Raw genomic sequence first — 25653 nt, 5'->3', positions numbered from 1 at the left:
TAATCTATACTGCTGAAGCCTGTTTTGTCTGGATTTAATCTATATAATGACAAAAAAATACTGTTGCACAAATAACTATGATAAATCTCAGTTTAAGTTCTAATGTGTTTCTGTCATTTGTTAAACTTTCACGAACTCATTTACGTACATAAATGCTTATGTTAATAGTCTGTACCTATAAACCTAAGCAACAGTCACTGGGAATCAGCTCATAAGGGATAAAATAATGACTAATTTCCTTAGTTGGGAAAGCCAGAGTGTTAGTGGCTTCAGGGTTCGCACGCTTGTATGAAAATAAAAATCAGGCACTCACGTACACACCACACTGTGGTTTTCTCCTGCTTATTTTCCTTTTTGACAATGGGAGGGGCGAGTGTGTGTTTATCTCGCCCCTCGTTTTTTATGACGGGGCGGTGTTTTAGGGGTCACAGCGGGGCTGTGAGTGCACTTCTAGTGCACTTCCCTTCTTCATGGGCTGGGTTCACGGCAAGGCCAACGCTGAGACTGTAAACACACTGCTGTGGACGCACAGCTGCTCGACCATGCCTCCTTCAGTGTGAGCAAAGCCGTTAAACAGCCATGAGGGAGACATTGGTTCACCCCCAGGCTCATGTTTTAAAATTTTTTCTATATTATTATTTTTTTGTTTTGTGCCATTTCTCAATGGGCAGAGTTCTTCACACCACAAAATTAATATAATCTCTGCAGTAGAAATAAGCAAGTTAAAAAGTTAGCAATTAGCAGGTGATTGACACATGGATACATTAAGCATTATAATTCTGGAAGTTTGTAGGAGTATTAATGGAAATGGAAATTTTATACTTTCGCCAAACCTTTTTTTTAATCGAACGATTAAACCGTTTTTGTGCCCGTTATCTTAATCTCCAACACTAATGCATTACTTTTATGATTTCATTAATGATAGATGCAAACACCGAATTAGCCTAATCCTTAAAGCTAACACCAGAGTCTAACAAATATTAAACTCACTAATGCATGTAACATCAGAGCTGAGAAATGGGATCGTAGCATAAACTTCATTTCTGGATCAATTTAAAGTTGGAAAAATGTTTTTCCATGAACCAGCATAAGTAATTGCTCGGTGTGGGTGTTTTGAAGTTTTCTTTCCCAGTGGATACGGTAGAAAATAATCTGCAAAATTTGTACTTGTTTCAGTTTATAGATACTTGCGTATCTGTTAAGTTTTCTACAATGCCTTAAAAACACTCCTAAAGTTTTGTTTTTATTGTTCGTGGCTTTTCAAATCCCTTAATTGTTTCAGACTCGTTAAAAACCGGCATTGTTTTTATGTCCCACGAAAAACAGGATTTCTATCGTTGTTTGCTCCTTCCTCTGAAATCGTACCAGCCTGGTGCATGCGATGGGGTGAGAAGTTCTTCGGGGTGTGTTTGGGTTTTTTTTTTATTGCCCTGTTTTATAGGCTTCTGCAAGATTCTTGGAGGGACTTCAAAACCTCCGTGTCCCCTCCCTGTCCGAGGTCAAAGACAGGTCACGGGTTCACTTTTAAGTTTACGCCTGTTTGTGGTATTCTGTACTTTTGATGTTTGTGTTGTTGAATAACTTGAGAATTCACTGTGCTTAGTTACCTGCTACTGAGGTGTAAAAAATGGATTGGTTTGTTCTGTGAACTGGAACGTTGTCTTTGTTTTGTGTACAGAAAAGTTTTCATTCACCATCTTTATAACAACAATTAAGAGTAAACTTTTCTGTCTGATTATTTAGCAGTGTATAAGACCATACACTGAGTGATATGTTGGTTAAAGCTGAACTGAAGCACAGAGATAAGCAGAAGGACTAAAGGGTTAACAATACCCCAGTTGCCTCGATTTAGTGGTAATGAAAGGAAGTTTCTGGAATGTTCTGTGGAATCTTCAGGAAGTTGTTTTAGAAATTTTTGCTGTAGTATCAAGAGCTCATATATTGTGGATGAGTGTTTAATTACCCATGTAGACATCATGACCTTTTTATTTACTCTTTATTTGAAACTTTTTTGAATTATTGGAACCATGCGTGTTGATTTTGTCTTTCCTATTTGCTGGGGAATAGCATTTCAGATACTAGAAAAAAATATGCTTTGTATGTTTACATTGGATTTGTTTTAATTTCATGCTAATTTTATGCTTCTTATGTTTGTATTCAGATTATTTTATTGTTCTTATTATTTTGATTTGCTAAAAAGAATGAATTAAAAAAATGTTTAATTAAAAAAAAAATGCATAAAGCTTGTAGAAATTGATATTGCCAACACTGAGCTTTACAACTTATAAGCTTAATTTATTAGCTTTACAAACGTAAACATTCTTGTGTGTGTGAGTTTTTGTGTGTGTGTGTGTATGTATATATATATATATATATATATATATATATATATATATATATATACACGTATATATATATATATACGTATATATATATATATATATATACATATATATACGTGTGTATGTATGTGTGTATTTATATATTTATATATATATATATTTATATATATATATATATATACATATACGTGTATATATATATATATAAAATATTCTTCTTTTGATTAGAAGAAAACTCAGTTTATTTCCCACTATGATAGTACAGAATAAATACTATTTAGTAATTATTATGAATTAATATTACAAAGGTTCTCAGCTCTGAACCATGTTAAACCAAAAGGCATCTGTGTTTTAGTAATTATCTGCGACTATATTATTAATGTTTTAATCCAATGATTCATAGTTGATTCTTATGAAAAATCTTTATATAAATCTTCTCTTGCTCCCTCACTGGATTTGTTTATTGTATAACCTGTTGCCTAGTATGAACAGTGACCTGGTAACACAGCAGTTTCTGTTTTTCCTGCTCTCTTTCAGGCTGGGCTCATGTGGTTTGTGCGCTCTACATCCCTGAGGTGGAATTTGCCAACGTCTCCACCATGGAGCCCATTGTTTTACAGTCCGTCCCACATGAGCGCTACAATAAGGTGAGCTCACAACCATTAAAGGGAGCGAGAGTGAGAGAGAGGGAGGGAGCGAGAGTGAGAGAGAGGGAGGGAGCGAGAGTGAGAGAGAGGGAGGGAGCGAGAGTGAGTGAGAGGGAGGGTGCGAGAGTGAGAGGGAGGGAGGGTGCGAGAGTGAGAGGGAGGGAGCGAGGGTGAGAGGGAGCGAGAGGGAGGGAGGGAGCGAGAGGGAGAGGGAGAGGGTGCGAGAGTGAGAGGGAGGGAGGGAGCGAGAGTGAGAGGGAGCGAGGGTGGGAGGGAGAGGAGGGAGGGGAGAGGGAGGAAGGGAGAGAGAGGGGAGGGAGGGAGGAGAGGGGAGGGAGGGAGGAGAGGGGAGGGAGGGAGGAGAGAGAGAGGGAGGGGGGAGAGGGAGGGAGGGAGAGAGAGGAGAGGGAGGAGGGAGGAGAGGAGAGGGAGGGAGGGAGAGAAGGTGAGGGAGGGAGGAGGGTGAGAGGGAGGGAGGGAGAGAGAGGGAGCGAGGGGGAGGGAGGGAGTGGGTGGAGGGGGGGAGGGAGGAGACGGAGGAGGGAGAGAGAGGGGAGAGAGGGGAGAGGGGAGGGAACGAGGGGAGAGGGAGCGAGAGGGAGGGAGGGAGGGAGCGAGAGGGAGAGGGAGAGGGAGCGAGAGGGAGAGGGAGAGCGAGAGGGAGGGAGGGAGGGGGAGAGGGAGCAGAGGAGAGAGGGAGAGAGAGGGAGGAGATGAGAGGGAGAGAGAGAGGAGAGGAGAGGGAGAGGGAGAGAGAGGGAGAGGGGAGAGAGAGGAGGGGAGGGTGAGGGAGAGGGAGCGAGGGTGAGAGGGAGGGAGCGAGAGGGAGAGGGAGCGAGAGGGAGGGGGAGAGGGAGCGAGAGGGAGAGGGAGAGGGAGCGAGAGGGAGAGGGAGCGAGAGTGAGAGGGAGCGAGAGGGAGGGGGAGAGGGAGCGAGAGGGAGCGAGAGGGAGGGAGCGAGAGTGAGAGGGAGGGAGCGAGAGTGGAGGGAGGAAGGGTGACCGGGAGGGAGGGAGGCAGCGAGAGGGAGAGGGAGGGAGGGAGCGAGAGGGAGGGAGGGAGGAGATAGGAGTGAGAGGGAGGAGGGAGCGAGGAGTGAGAGGGAGGGAGGAGGGAGCGAGAGTGAGAGGGAGGGAGGGAGCGAGAGTGGAGGGAGGGAGGGAGCGAGAGGGAGGGAGGGAGCGAGAGTGAGAGGAAGGGAGGGAGGAGGGAGTGAAAGGGAGGGAGGGAGGGAGGGAGTGACAGGGAGGGAGGGAGAGAGGGAGGGAGCGAGCTAGAGAGGGAGGGAGGAGGGAGAGGCAGGGAGGGAGCGAGAGAGGGAGGGAGGGTGCTAGAGCGGGAGGTAGCAAGCGAGGGAGACGGAGGGAGGGAGGGAGGGAGAGGCAGGGAGGGAGCGAGAGAGTGAGAAGGAGGGAGGGAGCGGGAGAAGGAGGGAGCGAGCGAGAGAGTGAGGAGGGAGAGGGAGAAGGAGGGGGAGAGGGAGAAGGAGGGAGCGAGGGAGAAGGAGGGAGTGAGGGAGGGAGGGAGGGAGAGAGGAAAGGGGGGAGGGAGGGAGGGAGGAACAAATAGAACAAATCTCAGCTATATAATATAAAGAATGCTTCTTTATGTCTAGGACTGTTTTATTTTCTCAGGCTTTGATTTAGTAAAACATCTAACATCAGTGTCGGGGCAGATATCATGCCATTTTTCTAATATTCTCACACTTAACACAGTTCAAAATCACAGTTACGGTTTAATGAGTGGTCAGTGGTCTTAGATTTCACTTAATATTTTCATATTTTAAAATGTCTCAAAATATTGTCTTTAGTCAAAACTAAAACTGAGATGCATCTGCCTTTTAAAAATGTGCATTATTACTGTTCATGGTATAACTGTAAAGAAGCTATGTGGAGAAATTTCACTTCTGTGTGATATCTATTTAATCCTGTTGGGCATTTTTTTTAGATATTCAGAACGGCTGTGTATGCGTGCGTGAGAAATCAAATAATTATTGTATTAATAAAAAATGTTATCTTAATAGCACAAGTTACAATAAAAGTCATTTCTTTCAGAATATGCATTTAAGTTTAAATAGTGGTAAAACAACCCCTTTCTTTATTTATATGAGGAAACCCTCGCACTAATGCTCCAGTGCTGAATGAAGCCAAAACAGAAAGCCGTGATATTAGTTTGGACGATTATCATTCTGCGTGTTTATCATATTTCTCATCTCGATATGATAGATTCACGGTAGAACTAATTCCAGCCCAGGCAGTGTGATGAAACAAGCAGTCAGCAATATGTGACACTGCATGTGATGTGTTACAAGTGCAAGTTTAATCTCATGCTTGAAATATTCAATCTGTGATGAAACGCTTTCAGTTTCCTCGGTAATTGAGTCTTCACTGCGAGCCAATTTAAAACAGCGTAGTCATTATTCGCCTGATAATCGGCGTGCCAGCAAGATGGGCTTTAGAGAGGCTTGTTAAATTGCCGATGCTGTCACAGTAAACACACAATGCTTCTTGCTGCTGCACTGTATATACCACATCAGCAGCTTTTCACAGCCATGAAATTACAGTGTGCATTAACAAATTTGAATCGGAGCACCCCGCATTTGTGATCTGACTGCAATGACTCAATACCTTGTGTATCGGGCAAAAGTTCCGTGTTTACTCAATGGATCCAGGCATCTTTGTGTAGGTCTGATTGACACAGGGCTTTTATTAACAGTATTTTAATCCGAAACGTTAAAGTGAACCTCTAAAGTCTTAGTGAACTCCTCCCAAGATTGAAGGTTTTATTATTTTTTTTAAATACAAAATAAAAATTCTTGCATATTAGTATTGTATTATCACAAGTCAAGCAGCTGCAGATTGTATCATATTACATTTGGCTGCTTCCAGGCTTCCTTTAAATTGGATTATTGATCTTGTATGAAATTTATTTATATTGTATATTTAAATGGAATACATTTGCACTTGTTCATTACTAATTTTTTTGTGCATTACGGTACATAAAAATAATCACATATTAGTAAAGAGCTTCATTGTACGTTCACATCACACCGGCAAAACAGGAGAATAATATGATCTGTGATCTTTGTAAATCCATGGCATGGATATTGGTGCCGGAAAGCACGGATCTCCTGGAATTTTGTAATTTTCCACACACAAGATTCTTTAGAGTTTACACAGTACGGTACTGTGAGTGGCAGCGAGAGGTCAGAATAGGACGGCCAAGCTGAAATGAAGCCTGGTTCGAGCTGAAAGGAAGGCTGTGGAAACTCAGATATGTAGTCAAACATCTCAAAGTACAACATGTTGAAGAAGCTGAGTTACAGCAGCAGACGACAACCTTGTGCTCCACTTCTGTCAGTCAACAGCAGAAATCTGAGGCGCAGAATCCTGACTTGTTTTCTAGTCTTCAGCTAGCCTGTTTTGGTGATCCTTTGCCTTATTTAGCTTCAAATTCCTGTATTTTTGGTTAACAGGAGTAGAAATCAGTCCTTTACATGAACTATCAGGTACAAAAGAGGCGTTATAGTGACCTACATGGATCTCACTCTAATAATAGTTGAGAGTAACAAAACATTGTCTTGGTTTACAATTTTAGTATTTGCAGTACTATATGATAATGTGATGATGTTTCACACCTAGTGTGCTCTCAGCTGTGTTTCAGCATTGATTGAGTGTATTTTATTTCCTACAGACGTGCTACATTTGTGAAGAACAAGGCCGTGAGAGTAAAGCAGCCACCGGAGCCTGCATGGCCTGTAACAAACACGGCTGCCGCCAAGCTTTTCACGTCACTTGGTGAGTCAGTGGGATGCTCTTGCATGCTTATGTTACTCTTAGCTAAACTGATTGATTGACAAGTTTCTTTGGTTTACTTAAAAAAAAGAAAGAAAAAAAAAGTTATTTTAAAGAGTAATTTTAGAGCAAAGCTTTATTTACTCTCAGTAGTTTTGTCCATCTTCCAAAAAAAAAAAATCTAGTTTTCATAATTTTATTGTTTTATATACATTTTTACTCCGGTTTCCTCCCCTGGTCCAAAGACATGAATGGTAGGTTAATTGGCATCTCGAAGTTGTCCGTAGTGTGTATGAGTGTGTGATTGCGTGAGTGAATGTGAGTGTGTTATTGCGTGAGTGAATGTGAGTGTGTGATTGCGTGAGTGAATGTGAGTGTGTGAATGTGAGTGTTTGAATGTGAGTGCGTGATTTGTGTGTGCGCGTGTGTGTGCGCGTGCGCGTGTGCCCTGCGATGTTTTTGCACTCCGTCCAGGGTGTATCCTGCCTTGATGGCCAATGATGCCTGAGGCTCCCCATGACCCAAGAATAGTTCGGATAAGCGGTAGAAAATTAATGAATGAAGGAATATACATTTTTAAGTAATATGAATTAGTAATTAATAATTAACCAAATCAAGAATGAATAGTAAACAAAATTATCCATGATTATCAGTAATACTTCTGCCGTGTCTGATGTAACTTAGAAGTGAGAAATTGGAGCAAACTAACTAAACTAACTCTGATTGATGGCTATTGATGGCTATTAATATTCCCAGAACAGCTGATAATCTTACAACTCTCTACGCTGATTGTTCTGTTCATGCCGTTAGCAGCCATATTGAATTGACGCCACCTGCTGAACTGGTTTTTAGTCCAACACAGCATAACATAAAGAAAGTTTGGAGCTATCAGTTTAGCATCACTGTCCAAATCTCCTCATCCGAACAGAGAAATTGTACTCTTGTAAAAACAAGTGTGTGTGAATGAGATAATATACGATGTGTTTCCCAGGAGTTGTCTGCGTGCCTTCTGAACTTTGTGGGGTTTATTTTACTTGATGGACTCTTAAAATAACAGGCTCATTTTTTTTTTACCCTCTGCAGCGCTCAGTTTGCTGGTCTGCTGTGTGAAGAGCAAGGCTCGGATGCTGACAACGTCAAATACTGTGGCTACTGCAAGTACCATTACAGCAAACTGGTAAGAAGCAAAGTTTGTTGTTTTTGCTAACTTTAGGTGTGTGCCAATATAAAATTTTCATTCACTAATTGCTAAAGCTTTTTTTTATATTTTCGTGCTATTTGTATCAGTATCTGAGATGCAGGTCTGTCTGCCAATGAAATGTCTTTGGTAGTAAGCTGGTTTATGGGATACCAGTGACGCAGCCTTAACCTGCGTCCAAAATAAGGTGCTTTAGAAGGCCCCGTCCTTATTCAGCTCTATTTCACAGCATCTTGTGGCTACTGTATTTGATAAATCTTCATTAGCAATATTTAGCAGTGTAATTCTTGCGATATATTGTATAGCCAATCGTCAGTGCACTTTTAGAAGACGGGGTTTCTAAAGGATAGCGAAAGGATTGATGAATTTAGGGTATGTGCTAAGCCTGGTTTCTATCTATCTATCTATCTATCTATCTATCTATCTATCTATCTATCTATCTATCTATCTATCTATCTATCTATCTATCTATCTATCTATCTATCTATCTATCTATCTATCTATCTATCTATCTATCTATCTATCTATCTATCTATCTATCTATCTATCTATCTATCTATCTATCTATCTATCTATCTATCTATCTATACTGTAGATACTTTACACTGTTCTGGCCTCAACATTCTGTGGAAACAATATTCAGCTGGTTTCCATGCCTAATATGGCATCATTCCAGACCAAAGGAAATTGCTGTAATTCGTTTGCCATGTAGTGCACGTGACAGCTAAGTGAATGTTGTAGAGCTTCGCAGCAGATTCACTACATCACCAAGCATGTGATCAACCATTACACACGAAGGCATGCCCGGTCACATTTATTCAAGAATAGATGCCTTGGAGAAGTTAAACCTCCTACTTATGGGCAGTATGCAACACCGTCCTGAAGTATACGTAGCATGAGTATCGTGTTCACACTGAAACGTCCAACAAGAAGAGGTGCGCTTCTTCCTGAAACATGAAGTGTGGCAATTTTGGAGCATTGCTTACATAGCGGAAGGGGGCGGGACTATCTGGCACTGACGCTGGATGAGAAAAGATTTTCAAAATGGCCGACAACACTTCGGTGGACATTTAACAAATGTCATTTAGATTATCTTATGTTGTTATATCAACGTTTTCAAAAACGCAGCGTGATCTGTTAAAGCTAGTGGTGTTGCATTACATGCGTTTGATTTCATTGGCCGTTGATTGGAAAACGGCTTACGCCTCAGGTCAGTTAAACCCTGTTAGTGCTCAATTTGAGGAGATTCTACTCTCCTAAAAAAAAATCATTAATGATACAGCTGTTGTTTCATTGCTGAAGCCATTCTGAAAAAATAACTTTGTCTTTAGAAATGCTTGTTATTTAAAATTTGTGGATTTTAAATTCTGATTTCTTTGATTGAAGGTTTAACACGTGCCTAAGGAGAGGAGAACTTCTATTACAGCTAGTCGGGGTTATTTACTGATGTTTTGAATAGACAATAGACCATAAGTTGTTCTTATAATAATAAAATGTTCTTTTGATTTGATTTTATTTTTTTTATTCTTTAGAAGTGTAAGTGGACATTTGCTTTGCTGTGTTCTTACTCCTACATCATCTGAAAAGAAACAAAGTTTATGATTTCCTTATTTTCTAACCATGTGGATGTTGTACCGATTTGATACTAGATGAACAAAATGAGTTTTACAAACAAGAAATGTAATGGTTCTTGAATTTACAGTCATTCTGGTCCTGTTTTCTTGCACATTGAGACTTTTGAAGTGGAAGATCCAACAAGTGTTTTTTTTTTTTTTTTTTTTTTGGTAGCACTCTTCATTAGTCTTATTCTGGGGCAGCTTTTGCATACAGGCTTGATGGTAACCTTTGGTTTGCCGGGCTCATTTGCCTTGAAGATGAGGTATTTGCACACAGCATGCCCGCTGTTGTCCTCATCAACCGTCTCTGCTCTGTTCTGCTGCAGCTGCCCTCTTCAATGTGCTAGCATTCAGAACAGCAGCATGGTGAGCGAGAGGTGGGGGGCTGCTGTGTTGGCTTTGTGTGCTTTTTAGAATATATCGATCCACTAAGAAATGAATAGTGGCATCATTTCCAATTTCCAATAAGTCGAAAATACTAATCACGGCACATAATGAGTCTTAACATTATGTGCCGTGATTAGTATTTTCCACTTACTATAGTAGACACATTGGATGTTTTGTTAGCATTCGAGCTCCTGAATCGTTCAGAAGGCAGCATAAGGACACATTTCTTCTGTTTCTGACAATTATGGAAAGAGCAGGATCACCGTCTTATCTTACTGACAGTTAAAATATATGTAGATGTTTAATATCAACATGAACCTGTTGATAATTCAGCATTATTATTGTGTGATCATTTTGTTTTTTAAAGCCCTATCATCTGGAGATTATGACACTGCATCAAAATAATCCCAAAGCTTTTAATTGTCTCGGTGTCCAAGAGAACGAAAGTGTACAGTATCTACTCTCCTGGAGGGCTGGCATATTCGCTCCCCCCTATCAATCAGAGTGTCGCTAGCCAATCAGGGGGCAGATCGAACTTTCTTCTGCATGTGTTGCGCTGCCCCGTGATGTAGCATATGAGCAGCAGTTGGCTGGATTTACATGTCTCTGAGGAAAGCATGTGTTAGTCTTCACCGTCCTAGACTGGTATCTGTTGGTGATGCAGTTCATGCAGTTATTTAATCAGCCAATCATGTGGCAGCAGCAAAGGGCATAAAATCAAACAGCTACAATTCAAGAGCTTCTGGTAATGTTTATATATTAAAAATCAGAATGGGGGAAAAATATGATCTCTACCATTAACAGTGGGTTATGGTACCAGATGGGCTGATTTGAGAATTTCAGAAACTGCTGATCTCCTGGGAGAGTGTGGAAAAAAAAAAGTGTGTGCAGAGGATCACGGGAGAATGATCAGAATGAACGGTCTGAGCTGACAGAAAGTCTGTTGTACCTACGATAAGCACTCTACAAAGGTGGTGAGCAGAAAAGCATCTCAGAATTCACAACACATCAACTGCAACAGTAGAAGAACAGCGCAGGTTCCAGTCTTGTCAAGCAAGAACAGGAATCTGTAGGTATCATGGGTACAGACTTACCCAAACTGGGTTGAAAGACTGGAAAATCCAGGTGATTGTTTCCGAACCTTCAATTGTCCATTTTCAGTGAGGCTTTTATGCTCTGTTGTGCTGCTACATTATTGGCTGATTTGTTCATATACATGCATACATACATACATACATACATACATACATACATACACGTAATATATCATTTCAGTTTACATATATTACAAGAAGAAAGTAGAAACCAATAATGTTTCTCTGTTGTTTTTCTAAACTTCCCAATCATGTGGGCTGCATCATTGTGTTACGCTACATTAAAAAACTATTTGCAGCTATAGGTTGTGGATTGAAGCGTTGCATTGCAGGAGTGGTTGCAGTGTTTTGTTCATGACCTGCATATTTCCAGCATATGAATCGAATTCTCTTGCGCTATCAAACAAAAATGTTTTTTTTTACTGTTTTAAAAATGTAATATAAATTAAATAAACACACAAAAAAGTAAATAACCGGAATGAAGAAGTTCAGGCTTCCAAGAAAATATATGTTTATTCATAAGGCAACACATACAAGGTTTTTACACCCCAGTGTGTCCTTTTCCAATAATAATCAATTTAGTTTGTTGAATTGATTCATATCAAACGTTGCCTCTCAGTTGGGACATAGATCCAAGTTTATTACACTCCTGTATATGTGAAAGGTGTTTTTGCTCCACAGGATGTGTGATTGATTGATTGAATTTTATTTTATTCTATCTATCTATCTATCTATCTATCTATCTATCTATCTATCTATCTATCTATCTATCTATCTATCTATCATTTATTTATCTATCTATCTATCATTTATTTATCTGTCTAAATAGATAGATAGATAGATAGATAGATAAATAAATAAACAGCCCACTTTTATTGCACAGTAATGTTTTACTAAATATATGCACCTTTTAAATTTTCCATAACGTCAACACAGTAATAGTCATTGTGTTTCAGCCATAATAGTGACCCTGTTAACAAACACACAGTTGGATCTTTATGCTTCCACAGCTGTCTTCTGTAGCATTTCATCTCATGTGACATTGAAAAGAGAAGCACTAAGCAGACACAACTTAAAACCGACTATATTTTCGACTGGTGTTAAACATTATATCAATATAGTGACACATGCTTGCCTTTCTCTCTGATTACAGTCTGTATTCCAATAAAACAGATGCACACCAATGCAGCCAGTGAAGTCACAGCATCTGGTTTAATCCATGTTTAAATCATGTTTAACTCGATTTACTTTTGTTTTACTCACGGCGTGATCGAGCATTCTAGTCACTGATATTTGCAGGCATCATAGCGTGTTACTCATCGAGCTTGGTTCGTTTTATTTCTTTTTTTTTTTTTTTAGTATGTTTCTCTGCTGTGCATCAACTCCATGTTTAGCATCATGAAAATGTCATATATCACGATGCATTACGTAGGAAATAATGGCAAAGCAATAGCAGAAAACAATTCACTTTTTGGCCTGTTCTTTACCAACATGTCTGTATTTTTTTTAGAACGTCATCTCATTTGCGTCATGGTTGCTGTACATGGTTATGGAATAGAGTCTTGGCACATGTTCTGATTTTTCATTAATCAGTCATAGACACAGAGCAAATGTGTTGTCGATTTTATATTTATTATCCATTTAAATAAGTAACAGTTGGCATCGGATGTTCCGATGGAGTTATATTTACGTCTCGCAGGATCTCCTTTCACTTTTGTTCTTCTTGCTTTTTAATTCAGTATTTGATCAATTATCTCTTATAAATTTCATACCCAAATCCATGCTGGTGTATAAAAGTCTCGACAGTAAAGCAGAAACACAGGCGTTGTCTAGACTGTCCTTGTTGTCATGGTTACGTGCCAGCCCCATTGCCATTACAGACACACACTATATGAAACAGCCTTTTTTGTCCATTTTTGCCTGGACGTACTGTAACATTGCTACCTCGTCATACCTGATAACACGTGATGAATGTTTTCCTACACGTGCTTTGTTCACTTAGATCTACCTGTATATTTATTCATCTCCACATCCAGCTAAAATGATTAAATGCCACGTATAATTCAACTTATTCAGTATAATTACTGAAGTTACTGAGTATAGTGTTACTGAACGATGGAAATCTGTTTTAATGGAACTAGTTAAAGTGTACGCAGCAAACTGTGCTTTTTTTTTAGCACTCATCAGGAATAACTCTTAATTTCTTGAGCTCCCTTTTCAATTACAGGTGCTGAAAGCTGAGCTGTAGCATAATCAAACCCCGTCTCACACACACACGCACACACACAAGAATGACCCAGTGTCTTTCCCTTGCTACCCCTGTAACCCCTTAATCTCATTGACAATCAGCAGCAACTCTCTGAACCTTTGTCTCCTCCATCAGTGCCCCTCTTCCTGCTCTCTCTCCTAATCCCTCGTTTCGAGAGACGGCTAGAGTTTCAGGGAAGGATGAGTGGCAGCACTGTGCTTTTCCTTCCTGCCTCGTGTGTGTGTGTGTGTGTGTGTGTGTGTGTGTGTGTGTGTGTGTGTGTGTGTGTGTGTGTGTGTGTGTGTGTGTGTGATAGGTGGGGGTAACATACTCCAGCCCCAGAGCTGCGGTGGGATTTGAAGCCACAACCCCCTGCTGCTCCGCAGATTTGTCCCTCGTGTGTGTGTGCGCGCGCACATGTGTGTGTGTGTGTACGTGCATCTCCCATCCCAACAAAGGCCTCTCTCACACTGCAGGTCTTCTGAGAGGTGCTGGAGGAGGGGAAAAGGTCTTCTAATAAGCATGGTTGGAAAAGTAGCACCGTGTGTTTGGCTTTTGAGTGCAGTCAAAACAGTCGCGGCAAAATAGCAGAATGCATTTATTTTCTTTTTTTTTTGTGCGAGTTTAAAAGATTGTGTTGTAATTTCGTGAGCTTCTGCACATCTGCAGGTGTAATAACCTCCTAAGAAAATATTTTCTTTCAGAGGAGAATAATATTTTGGGAAGCAGTCTTGCTGTAATTAGGATTATCCGACATGAAAAATTAAATGGCAGAAGCCGTTTACTGGGTTTCATGATGATAATACTACTACTAATAATGAATAAATGAATGAATGAATGAATAAATAAATGAATGAGGACTGCATATTTTCTCATAGTAAAATTACTGCATCTTGATTGTTGACAATCATTTTATTAAAGTTTTATTAAAATTATTTTTTTATGGTAGACTTTTTACTGTAGCAGCTTTTTGTCTGTTTATATGTCTGAATAAAAAATATATAATTATTAATTATTAAATATTATTTAACAATATATAATTGTTAATAATACTGACAATATATATATTTTTTTAATTGAAATTGTTTAAATGATAACAGAGGAAATCAGGAAAGTGCTGCGCAATCGTACAGGATTTATTTATTTATTTATTTATTTATTTATTTATTTATTTATTTATTTATTTATTAATTATTTAAAACACATCTTATTCAGGTTTTTCGCTCTGTTTTTGGAGAGATTTCAAGCTTCTTGGTGCTTGAGTGAACAAATGGTCCTCTTGTATCAAACTCTTTACCAGGACAGAATTATTCACTTTTATATGATTAACATTTATGTCTCAATTAAAGTTACAGGAAATTGTCCATCTGGATAAGTTTTGTCACCTCCAAAAGCGCAGCTCTGTCATATAGAACATTGTGAGCAGGGCTGTGCTTTTAACGGATGTCCACCTTCAAATTAGTTTCTTATTTTGGACAAATTTAAGAGAAGGAAATTTCCTAAGTTTGTTTCTAGTTTTGTATTTTGAGACAGGGACCAATAAAAAGAAAAAAGATAAAACTGTCCAAACTCTTGCTTTTCAATGTGACACTGAATTTCGTGCTTGCTTGGCTAAAGAACTCCACTTTCTTTAAGTTGTTTTTTAAGAAGTCTTAATAACAAATTATTATTTAATCAACTAAAATTTTAAACTAAAAGACGCAAGTCATGAATTTTATCCTGTAAAAACTTTTGGGCTTTATTTGTTTGTTTGTTTGTTTATTTATTCATTGTAATTTTGCATGTTTTATTGTTTGCGGATGCAGTGATTTGTGATATAAACAGTGATAAATAAATATATAAAAAAGGTTAAGATCTAAAGATATAAAACGGTATCAATGAGAACAGGAGCTACATAATTTATCACTAAAGGGTGCAGGTTTAAATGAGCGCTATAACATCGCTTCCTGTGGCTGTTTTTGATAATAGCTTTTTTATTTTAAATTGTACCACTGGGAGTGTTTGTTTTGGCAGAATGAATTCAACTAGATCACCACTACAGACATCTCTCTCTCTCTCTCTCTCTCTCTCTCTCTCTCTCTCTCTCTCTCTCTCTCTCTCTCTCTCTCTCAATTTATATATATATATATATATATATATATATATATATATATGAACAGTGTATTTATTTATATCTATATATTATATATTTTCACAATATCAAAGAGAGCAGAACACGAACTCCTCCTATTTTTTCTCTTGATTAACCAACATGTGATCATTGAAGCTGTTTTTTTCCCCCCTCTCCTTTTTTTAAAATTTTTTTTTATTTTTATTATTTTTTCTAAATTATGAAACAAGACTTTGAATCATTTTTCATCTCCGCTCTAAAACTGCTTGATTATGTAGTTCTACATTTTTTTTTCCAGCTTTCTTTGCCCCAACTCAGTCGAACTAACCCGAGCTTCTTCATTAGCCTCTTGTCTGGTTGTGAGAGTGAACAGCCGATCAAGGCATTAAACATTCATTTATGTGGAGCGCAGTGCAGTGCTAAAAAATATAGTGTAAGTGTATTAACTTTGTTAAACAAAAGCACAAACCAGTAATTTGCTCTTGGACTGGCCGTTTTCTGGACATGCTATAATAAAGATTTTTTTTTTTAATCTAATTTTTCTTCTATTTCTAGCTACTTGGTTTGACATTTTTTGTATTCCCCAAACATCATATTAATAGTGCTTATTGTCTTTTTGGCTATTTTTGAACTTCAGTAACAACTTCCTTTTGCTTTGTTGCTACACAAGAGAAGAAAGTAAACTGGACAGATTTTTAAATAGTAACTCGAAGTTCCTCTTTCACCTTTTAGAGAAGGAGCAAAGGCCGCAGTAGTAGGGCTCAAAGCTTAAGCGATTCTTCCTCTCACTCTTTGGATAAACACCATGACAAGGAGAAGAAGGTAAGGCAGCCTCCATGCTTTCCCTTCCATCAGCCATGCGTCACTGATATGCCCTTTCCGCGCACATTCAGCCTATGAGCTAAAACCCTGCTGCTTAAAGTCTAGCAATTAACTCCGTACACGCATTGTCCTGATTAAATCCATGTAAATGAAATGTACCTCGGCCACTCAGTGCCGAGAATGTTGCCCTTGGGTTATCATCTGGCTCCACATTTAAAGAACACACTTCGAGTGATTAGCAATTTGGCACTGCAAGCGATGGTCATTACGGAGAATTCTCTGTTCACAGAAAATGATCAGTCATGCCTGTTAGTTCTGGGGAATTCATGGCATCAGTGTTTACAGGTAATTATTTATTAGTTCCAGCACGTTTTCGACAAACACAACTGCTCAGTGTAGAAAGTGCGGAGGTGTTGGCCCCAGTTTTATTTCCCTGTGATGAATTTAAACATGATTTATTTAACGATAGCATTTACTAACGCTGTTCTCTCCTGATACTAAACAAACTTAATAATTATAATAATAATATTGTTAATATTAATGTTAATAATTAATGTCAATATTATTATTATTATTATTATTATTATTATTATTATCATCAATGATATTATTCTAATAATTATTATTGATAATAATAATAATGTTGTTGTTATCAAGATGCCTGTATTTTTCTTCAGGCTGTCCCATAAATATAAAAACAGCTCTGGTCTGAATCAAGGCTTTTCAAACCAGCAGATAAATAAAATCAAATGAAAGACAATTCAGTAAATAGTAATTTTTTTTTAACAAAATGTTCACCCTAATGATTTGGTAAGGCATACATCTTTTATTCCTGAACTTTCCACTCTCAAAACTGTAAAAGATTCAAGTTCATTTTAATTTCGCGACTACTTATTTATAAATAATCACAGATTCACCACAGACTGCTTGTTCCCAGACCCCACTTTCAGAGTTTTGGGCCTAAATGACATTATTTTGGACAAATTTTTTTGCAGAATGTCCATCACTGAGAAGTCAATCCCATAATTCTCTTTACTGAACCATGAAAGACAACTGAGTAGCGATTTATTAGATGTGTACTGTTCAAAGTCTGCAGTTTCAATCCATTCAACACATTTTATATAGATAGCTGGACACGCGCATGCACATACACACACGCACACTATCCATATTTGATTTTTCGATTAAAACTAAGTGCACCTCAGTCTCATACTCATAGTGTGAAATGTGTGGAAGAGCATATCATGGTTATCCAAACGTCATTCAAGTCCTTCACATGCGCATCCTCCGAACCATTTTGACTCTATATTTTTGACCCTTGTTTCCATTTATTTTAATATATATTTTTTGCTACATTGCCTGAGTTAGTGTAGTTAATGCCAACCTGTACACTTTCATTCTGCATTAATCTGATCACCACATCCATCTATTTTTATTCGTTTATTTTGAAAATTTATAGATTGTGGCCTTGATTTTTATTTTTTATTTTTCCCCTTGCCCAAGGACAATGATCCATGATTAAATCCTTGTGGAGTGTGTGTGTGTGTGTGTGTGTGTGTGTGTGTGTGTGTGTGTGTGTGTGTGTGTGTGTGTGTGTGTGTGTGTGTGTGTGTGACAGTATCTGAGCCAGCAGAATGTAGTGACTAACATTTGGCATTTTATTTTGTGTACATGAGGATACTAATATTTGTTCACTTGCAAACTATAGTGATTTAAATTTATTTTTTTTAGTTTTAGTTTAGAACATCTTGTGTTATTGTAGTATGATGGATCTTGTTTGATTTTTTTTTTTTGGACTGCATTTATTCTCGTTTGACCCTTTCCTTCATGGAGGCCTGCGGGAGCAGCATTTTTTCAACTTCCTCTTCATTGAGAGCTATGGTCTCTGCCCCTGCTATTGTTACCGTGCCTGATTTGCATTAGTAAAGGGGACCCTCCAGCCTCCACCCCCCTTCTCAAAGGTCAAAGATCACGGGGCTCAGATGTATACCTAGCTAATTCCAAACCCCAGGGCAAAACAACAATAGCAGCTAAAAGCTTCTCAATTTGCAGGCAGTTCAGATGTGCTAGGAGAGTGGCATCTGGGAATACCCCCCACCCCCCACTCAAACACACACACACATATTTACAATTCTGATCATTCTAGCCTGTTTAGTTTTGGTGTCATGTTCTCTGGGTATTTTGAGAAGCCCTTAAATCTGTTGCTTGTGGTTGGATGTAGAGAAAGGTGTGTGTGTGTGTGTGTGTGTGTGTGTGTGTGTGTGTGTGTGTGTGCGTGTGTGTGTGTGTGTGTGTGTGTGTGTGTGTGTGTGTTTTGAGAATATTTTTATTGAATTATTATTTTCGCTACAGGTGTTGATCAGTGATACTAGGCATGTACTGAGCATTTCTCCTGACAATAATCAATACATTGAAATTCATCCTGCATAAATTAAAAATATCTAGTCAGACTGTTCTGCTAGTGATCCACTACTAGCTAGTGGATCACTCGAGTAATTAGCTAGCCAAGATAAAAAGATCCAAACTCGCCACTATAGAATCCTGAATCTATTTATTTATTTATTTGGTTGGTTGGTTGGTTGGTTGGTTGAGTTAGTTAGTTAGTTAGTTAGTTAGTTAGTTAGTTAGTTAGTTAAATAATTGGTGGACAGTTGTGCCCAAAGTCCCATGACCTGAGAACCACCGAAATATTGCATTTGTTTCCATTTAATAGCGTGTATTTTTTAAGTCTAAAATGTGCTTTTCTCTCTGACACACAGATACAGAACACATATCCGAAGCACGTTTTCTGTTTCAAGTGATTTTGCACTGAACTGTCTACATTGACTTTTTGTCTGGAGTGTTCTTTTCTTTCGCTCAGGATTAAGTGCTCATTAATCTTTTCATTTTGTCTATTTCATTCGCAAAAACAGTATGTTTTAAAGAAGAAAAAAACCACACTCGTATGGAAGTGGCGTTTAGTGAATCAGCACAATTATAAACGTCAAAAGATTTCCATTTGCTCGATTAGCCTCGTAGAGAATCGGAAAAATATGTTGCGTATGTTTATGGGGGGATGGGTGGGTAAAAGGCACATACATCTTTTTTTGTGATTGTATGTTTTTTGTTTCTGCTTCTTCTTCTACTTCAGCTTCTTCTCTGTGTCTTCTTTGTCTGTGGCGGCCCACCGAATGCTTCATATGCTTTTTCTGATGAAATGTGGCACAGTGATGGAAGACAATCTCAGCTACCTTCACAGCACTTTTGCTTTGCGCCAATCAAGCCCTCTAGCGTCACCAGCAGGGCAAATGTGCACACAAATTTGCAGTTAATAACTCTGCAGCACAATGTCACAAGAACCTCTGAAGAAGTCCTCAGATTCATTGAGCCGAGCCACGTCCGGCAGCTACCTCTATGCTCATTTCTTCTTCGCTGGATTTTCTCCAATGAAGGAGAAAATGAATTTTGGATGAATATTTTAAAGGCAGTTATTTTCCCCCTCTTTATTCCCTAGAAACTTTGTCTAGTCATCACTAAAATGATCCCAAAAAAACAGTTGCTCCTTTTGAATTTTGAAAATATCAGGTACTGATAGGCTTCAAAATAAGCACCTCAAGGCCTGAAAGTTAGACAGTGCAAAATAAAACAAGCTAAGATGAAATATTAAAAGCTTATCAGAAATGCGGAAATTTACAAATGTCAAATCTTCATAATAGCTTAGTGTTCACTTAATTAATAATAAAAATACTCTAAAACTGAGGGAATTTTGTAAATGTATTAATCGTACGCTACAAAAATGTTTTCATCCAAGAATTAAGTACGTGTTACAACACAGTCTGCACCGTTTGTCTCGGCATGATAGAATTTGGTTTATATATATGAATGTTGCGTTCATTTCTATACTGTTTAGATTTAAAAAGCAATTCCAGGGTGCATTTAAAACCTCAGTTTTAAGGGCATAAAATGACATTTGAAATTCCCCGGAGCAGAAATTGTAATAGGTTTAAAGGAGCTGGAGGCTCCTTATAATTTCAATCCAATCAAGACAGGCCAAACGTTACCATGCAGGAGAGGAGTGTAAACTCTTAGAAGGCTTGAAGGCACTGAATTCAGAGAACTGTTGGACAAAGGGAGGAAGAAAAAAAAAAGAAAGGGTGCACTGGTACACGTGGCAAATGTGTAAATACAGTTTTGGAGTCTTTCAGGATGACTGCATATTTTCACAGCTCTTAGTTTAAGATCAGAAAGTGAGGAGGTTGGAGGTGTTTGCTTGGAGCAGGAGGTGTAAATTTGTTTCCGCTCCTCCTCCCGGGGCGAAAATGGAGCTATAGCGTGTGCGCCACGGAGCCGGGGTGTAAATTGAGCTGCTGCAGTCCATGTTTAGGCTGAAATAGGCTGAAGCCTAGCACATCCTGAAGGAATAAAATAATTTTTTCTTGCTCATCATTAAAACTCTCCATCTGCTGTCATGGCGCAGGTTCCTCTTCAGGCCAAATGCATGCAGAGTATTGAACCGTTCAGACTGAAGCACATCTGTCTCAGCGTTCTCACTTCCTTATGCTTCTTTCAAGTGTCTTTAAAGAATCTAGACATTCAATCTAGACAGTTTTTTTTTTTTTGGTTTATTTTTGGCACTGACCAAACCATTCTCGATCTTATGATTAATTCAGTGGTCCTTGTTCCTTCTGTTCTTCCTTCATTTCTGCAGAAGCATAAAGAGCGAGACCGTCACAAACCCAAACACAAAAAGTCTCTGGAGCTCTCGCCTTCCCTTGTTCCAGCCTTGATGGTTACGTCAGAGAAGGTGGGGCCAAACTCGAAATTGTTTTTATTGTGATCTATTTAAGAGAGAAGGCTCGTCTGTGATGCCTCAAAGGTTTCCACCGGTCTGCTCAACTCTTTGTATATACGTAAAGAATTATGTATACATGAAGTTCACATTTTCAGGTGATAGAAATAAAAATTCCAAACTCTTCTACACCTATTCACTGGTGCATCTTTCGATCACTGCATTATATAAGGTAATTACACCAAGGGGTTTACTGTTTCAAGCTAAAAACCTGTATTGTGCAGTCCTGTTTGTCCACCCAGAGACACTTACAGAGAAATCTGCAATGGCGTCATAATATCAAGGATGAATAATGATATATTTTCCAATGCATGGTCAGTATAAATTCAAATGTAATTAATTTGTATAGATGTATATAGCATATAGAAGCTTAACAGGTTCATTAGGAGCTCTTCACCAAGCTGCTTACATTGCCGTATTAGCGGTTTTTCATTCTTCGTTTTCCGTTCTCAGAGCTACAGCAGCAGCAGCGGAGGAAGTGTCTCCTCCATCTCCTCGTCTCAAAAGCGTATGGACGACGGTGGCGCGCGGTTCACCACCGCCAACTTCCAGGAGGTGCCGTCTCACTCCAGTGCAAGCTCCAAAGATGGAGGCTCTTCTGAAAGAGAGAACAAGAGCTCAGAGGGGAAGAGTAAGAAATCGAGCAGCCACTCGAGCTCCAGCTCCAGCTCAGGGTCACGGGGTCGCAAGTCGAACCCCAGCAAATCTCACGGCCCTGTCGTGACCATCGCTACATCATCTACTGTCCCATCGTCGACAAGCCCCTTTCAGCAAGGTGAGGCTTGGTTAGGGCTTTATCATGCAAAGTGTTTGATATTTTATTATACTGACACTGTGTTTTTACGTTAGCCATTTAGGAAGCACAATGAATAGTTTAGTTACAGAGACAACTTTGTTCCTTTGACTCATTCATAACAACCATAAACAGTAGTTCCTTCACAAGCCTCTCTTCTTTCTCTCTCTGTCCTGATGTAGATAAGACAAAATTCAGCTTGACTTGTTGGAAACCAGAGAATCCTTTAAACAATGGATCTTTTCTTAATTAAATAACACTTTCATATATATTTAAACCCATGTGTTTCTATTTGTGATCAATTCCATTATGAACTCTGTGTTGTTACTGGGTAGGCCATCCTTCTGCTCTCGAAACAGCCTCAATACATTGTGACATGTCCCAAAATTTTGGAAACTTCTAGCGTTTTTAAAGGATTCAGATCTGGTGATTGGAAAGGCCACTGAGTAGTTATTGGAAGATGGTCAGTTGTGAGCGTGAAGAGGGATGCACATCGTCATCAACTATTGTCAACTAGGCTGTGACATTCAGCTCCAAAGTGTGTTAAGAATTCCCACACCATTACACCACCCTTCAGCATCCTGGACTGTTGGCACAAGGCTGGTTGGTGACATAACATCTGTGTAACTGAGATGCATCAAACCTGGCTACATTTTTCTGTTCTTGGCTGACAGAAGTGGAGTTGATGCGATCTTCTTCTTTGTAGCCCATCAGCCTCAAAGTTTCACATCTTGTGCATTCTGAGATGCTTTTCCGCTCATCAAAAATGTACAGAGGGGTCATTTGGGTTACTGTAGTGTTTGTCAGCTTGAAACACTCTAGCCATTCTATTTAATTTTTCTCATCAAGAAGATATGTCTATCTAACTGCTGCTTACTGATTTTTGTTTTGTTTTGTTTTATTACACCATCCTGAGAGAACTCTATAGACTATTGTACAAATACCAGGAGATCAACAGTTATATAAATACTCAAACCGGTCCGTCTGTTACCGACATCACGCTACTGTCAAAATCACTGAAATCACACTTTTCCCCATTCTAACGGTTGATGTGAAGATTACCTGAAGCTACTGGCTCATACCTTCATGACTACATTACACAATTGACTGATTGGATCATTGCATGAAAGTGTAGGTGTACAAGGTAATAAAGTGCTCACTGAGTGTTCATTGGATTGTTTGTTGATCTAAATTTGGAAGGTAATGAAAATTTCACAGTGTAATAATTCTCTGAGAAACTCCGTACTGGTGCTGTATATTTTTAGTAGAACTGTGTTTGTGGACATGCAATGGTAAAACTTTTAGATGACGATTTTACAAGCCAGGACTCTTAACAAGCCTAATTGCACCATGATGTAAATGCAGTAGAACCGTAACAGATTACACTATTAATTGCATTGCACCAGATAGATGCATTGTCAGACCTGTATGTGAACGATGATCCACCAACCCATTTTTTTTTTAAATTTTGAACCGTGACATGATTGCATCAAGCATCAGTCTGCTGTTCTCTCATGCTAAAGGAAACTGAGAAACAGTGAGTCATGAGGATGGCGTGTGTGTGAGACGGTTGACTGAGTGTGTTATGACATGGCTGGATGAAGGCCAGGGTAGTGAGTGGTCTGGCTGGCTGTTGTTGCTTAATCTGGCGAGAGGGTGAGAGCTTGTGTGTGTTTGCATTGCAGAATGGAAACTTAGACAGAGCATCATTATTATTTTTTTTTATTCACTGGCTTACTGGATATGTTATGTTTTTATATATATTTATATTTTGACATTTTCACACCAAATTGAATTACTCTCACTTATTCTCAGGTCTTATGTTGGCCAGTGGGAGCAGTAAGACGTCCTCCAGCAGCTCGGTGGTTCAGCCCAGCTCTGACTTTATCAGCTTTACCGATTCGAACCTGAGGGGCGGAGACACGTACACTCAGCCCTCGTTCAGTCGCCTCGTAAAGGGCGGGGCCGAAAGCGGACCTACTGATGGCATGGTGACTCTAAACACCTTTAGCTCTCTTGTGCCCCTCCCCCAAAGCGCTGGCTCCGCCTCCAGCTCCTCCAAGCATTACGAAAACTCGCACTCTGGTGGCGGGGAGTTAGCGTCAGCCGGATATAAACGGCCTCAGCCTTCCTCTTCATCTTCCTCTTCCTCAGCAGCTTCGTCTTCATCCACGGGGGAGGAAGGAGTTAAGAAGAAAAAGAGAGGGAACTGGAGGAATCGCTACGGGCCCTGCTTTACCACCACCCAGGAGAGCAAAACTCCAGAGGGGGCAGAGATTAGCGGCACAGCGTTGCCGTCTTCCTCCTCGCTGTCACCTTCGTCTTCCTCCATTGCGGGTAGAAATAGCGGTCCTAGCATTAGCAGCAGCAGTGTGACTGTGGGAGGAGTCGGAACGACCAGCCTGACCAATCAGAAATCTCCTTCTCTGCTCAGGAACGGGAGTCTCACCGTGAGCTCTCCACCTGCAGTGACAAGTAAGTGGAAAAACATCCATGACTTGTATATACATTACAGTATATAATGACATTGTGTTAAAAATTACACAGTCGAAGCGGTCAATGTGTTAATACGATTAATATATCACATGCTACTTTGGAGCGCTGGTTTTGTGATGGTCATCTAACTGTGTGATGACCCATAGAGGATTTGTCTTTATTTTAATTGCTTTCTGAATGGAGCAGTTAATAAATATTTATCCGTACAAACTAATTTAAGTTTAAGGAGATCTCTACTATCTCTAATATTACTCACTTCCACTCACCAGACTCTCGAGCCTTGCTGTCTTTGGCCCGTCCCACGCTACACTGTGCTGCTACTATGACTACTAACGCGGCTGTAGAGCTGACAGACGAATTACATTTTTCCCCATAATTTGCGATGCAAGCACCGACCTAAAAACCAGATTAAAAAAAAAAAGTCAGATTTGCTCTTCTCTGCAAACATCCATAGTCTTCATCAGTCTTAGGACAGACTGCCATGTTTTTGTCGACATTTACTGAAATCTGTTCCATTTAGTTAGACTGTTTGTTTCAGGTACTGATAGAGGCCTTTAGAACTAAAGTGGATGGAGCCACTGGTTGTTCTATGAGAGCGAGAGAGAGAGAGAGACATACCTCGGCTGCTCGATCTCCATAGAGATGCCAGAGTGCCCCAGAACAGGCAATTAGTTCAGCTCTGATTTGTTCCTTGTTATTTTTTGGCCCTTTCAGCTCGATATTGGCGAGCACACTTCAGCCAATTTCACTTGCTGCTTAACTCGGTTGTTAGAAACGGCCTGACCACTCAGCGCTTGTGTGTGATTGTGTGTGTCTGTGAGCACATGTCTCTGCATGTTCGTCTCCGCATGTACACATGTAGCTGTGCATGGATGTGTCTCTCTACACATGCATGCAACTGTGTTCCTGCAAGTGCCTGGACATCTGTGTGTCTCTACCTGTATGTCTTTGTGGGAAATACTGGAAGTAGGAAGTGTGTGTGTGTGTGTGTGTGTGTCTGTGTCTGTCTATCTCTTTATTTGTCTATATGTCTATATGTCTATATATCTGCCTGTCTTTGTATGTAATATACGTGAGTATATGTGGGACATATGTGTTAGGACAATGCCTGAGTGTGTATGTGCTTGTTGACCTCTTCTTCTCTTTACATTTACACACACATGTTGGAAATATGCTCGCTCTCACCCTGTCCATCGTGGCCACACACTCACTGACACACTTAAGAACCCCCCTTCCTTCTCTCTCGCACGTGCACGCAAACACACCACACACACACGC

At 39.6% G+C, this 25653-nt stretch overlaps 1 protein-coding gene across 6 annotated transcripts in view; it reads left to right on the top strand.

The window, feature by feature from the left end:
• The window catches only part of mllt10 (MLLT10 histone lysine methyltransferase DOT1L cofactor), a 62450-nt gene that overhangs the window by 9773 nt on the left and 27024 nt on the right, over nucleotides 1-25653 (top strand). For 4 of the 6 annotated variants that reach the window (XM_027173666.2, XM_027173657.2, XM_027173701.2 and 1 more), the window contains exons 4-10: nucleotides 2880-2989; nucleotides 6683-6786; nucleotides 7867-7960; nucleotides 16169-16258; nucleotides 20946-21041; nucleotides 21540-21861; nucleotides 23695-24354. In XM_027173666.2, the coding sequence (XP_027029467.2) occupies nucleotides 2880-2989; nucleotides 6683-6786; nucleotides 7867-7960; nucleotides 16169-16258; nucleotides 20946-21041; nucleotides 21540-21861; nucleotides 23695-24354 (1476 nt within the window). The remainder of the gene's footprint in view (nucleotides 1-2879; nucleotides 2990-6682; nucleotides 6787-7866; nucleotides 7961-16168; nucleotides 16259-20945; nucleotides 21042-21539; nucleotides 21862-23694; nucleotides 24355-25653) is intronic. The other 2 variants (XM_027173676.2, XM_027173693.2) reach the window with 2 other exon arrangements.

Source organism: Tachysurus fulvidraco, chromosome 25 (genome assembly GCF_022655615.1).
Source record: "Tachysurus fulvidraco isolate hzauxx_2018 chromosome 25, HZAU_PFXX_2.0, whole genome shotgun sequence".
Classification (NCBI taxonomy): Eukaryota; Metazoa; Chordata; class Actinopteri; order Siluriformes; family Bagridae; genus Tachysurus; species Tachysurus fulvidraco.
The sequence above is the reverse complement of the archived record's forward strand: the minus strand, read 5'-3'. Positions and strand labels throughout refer to the sequence as shown.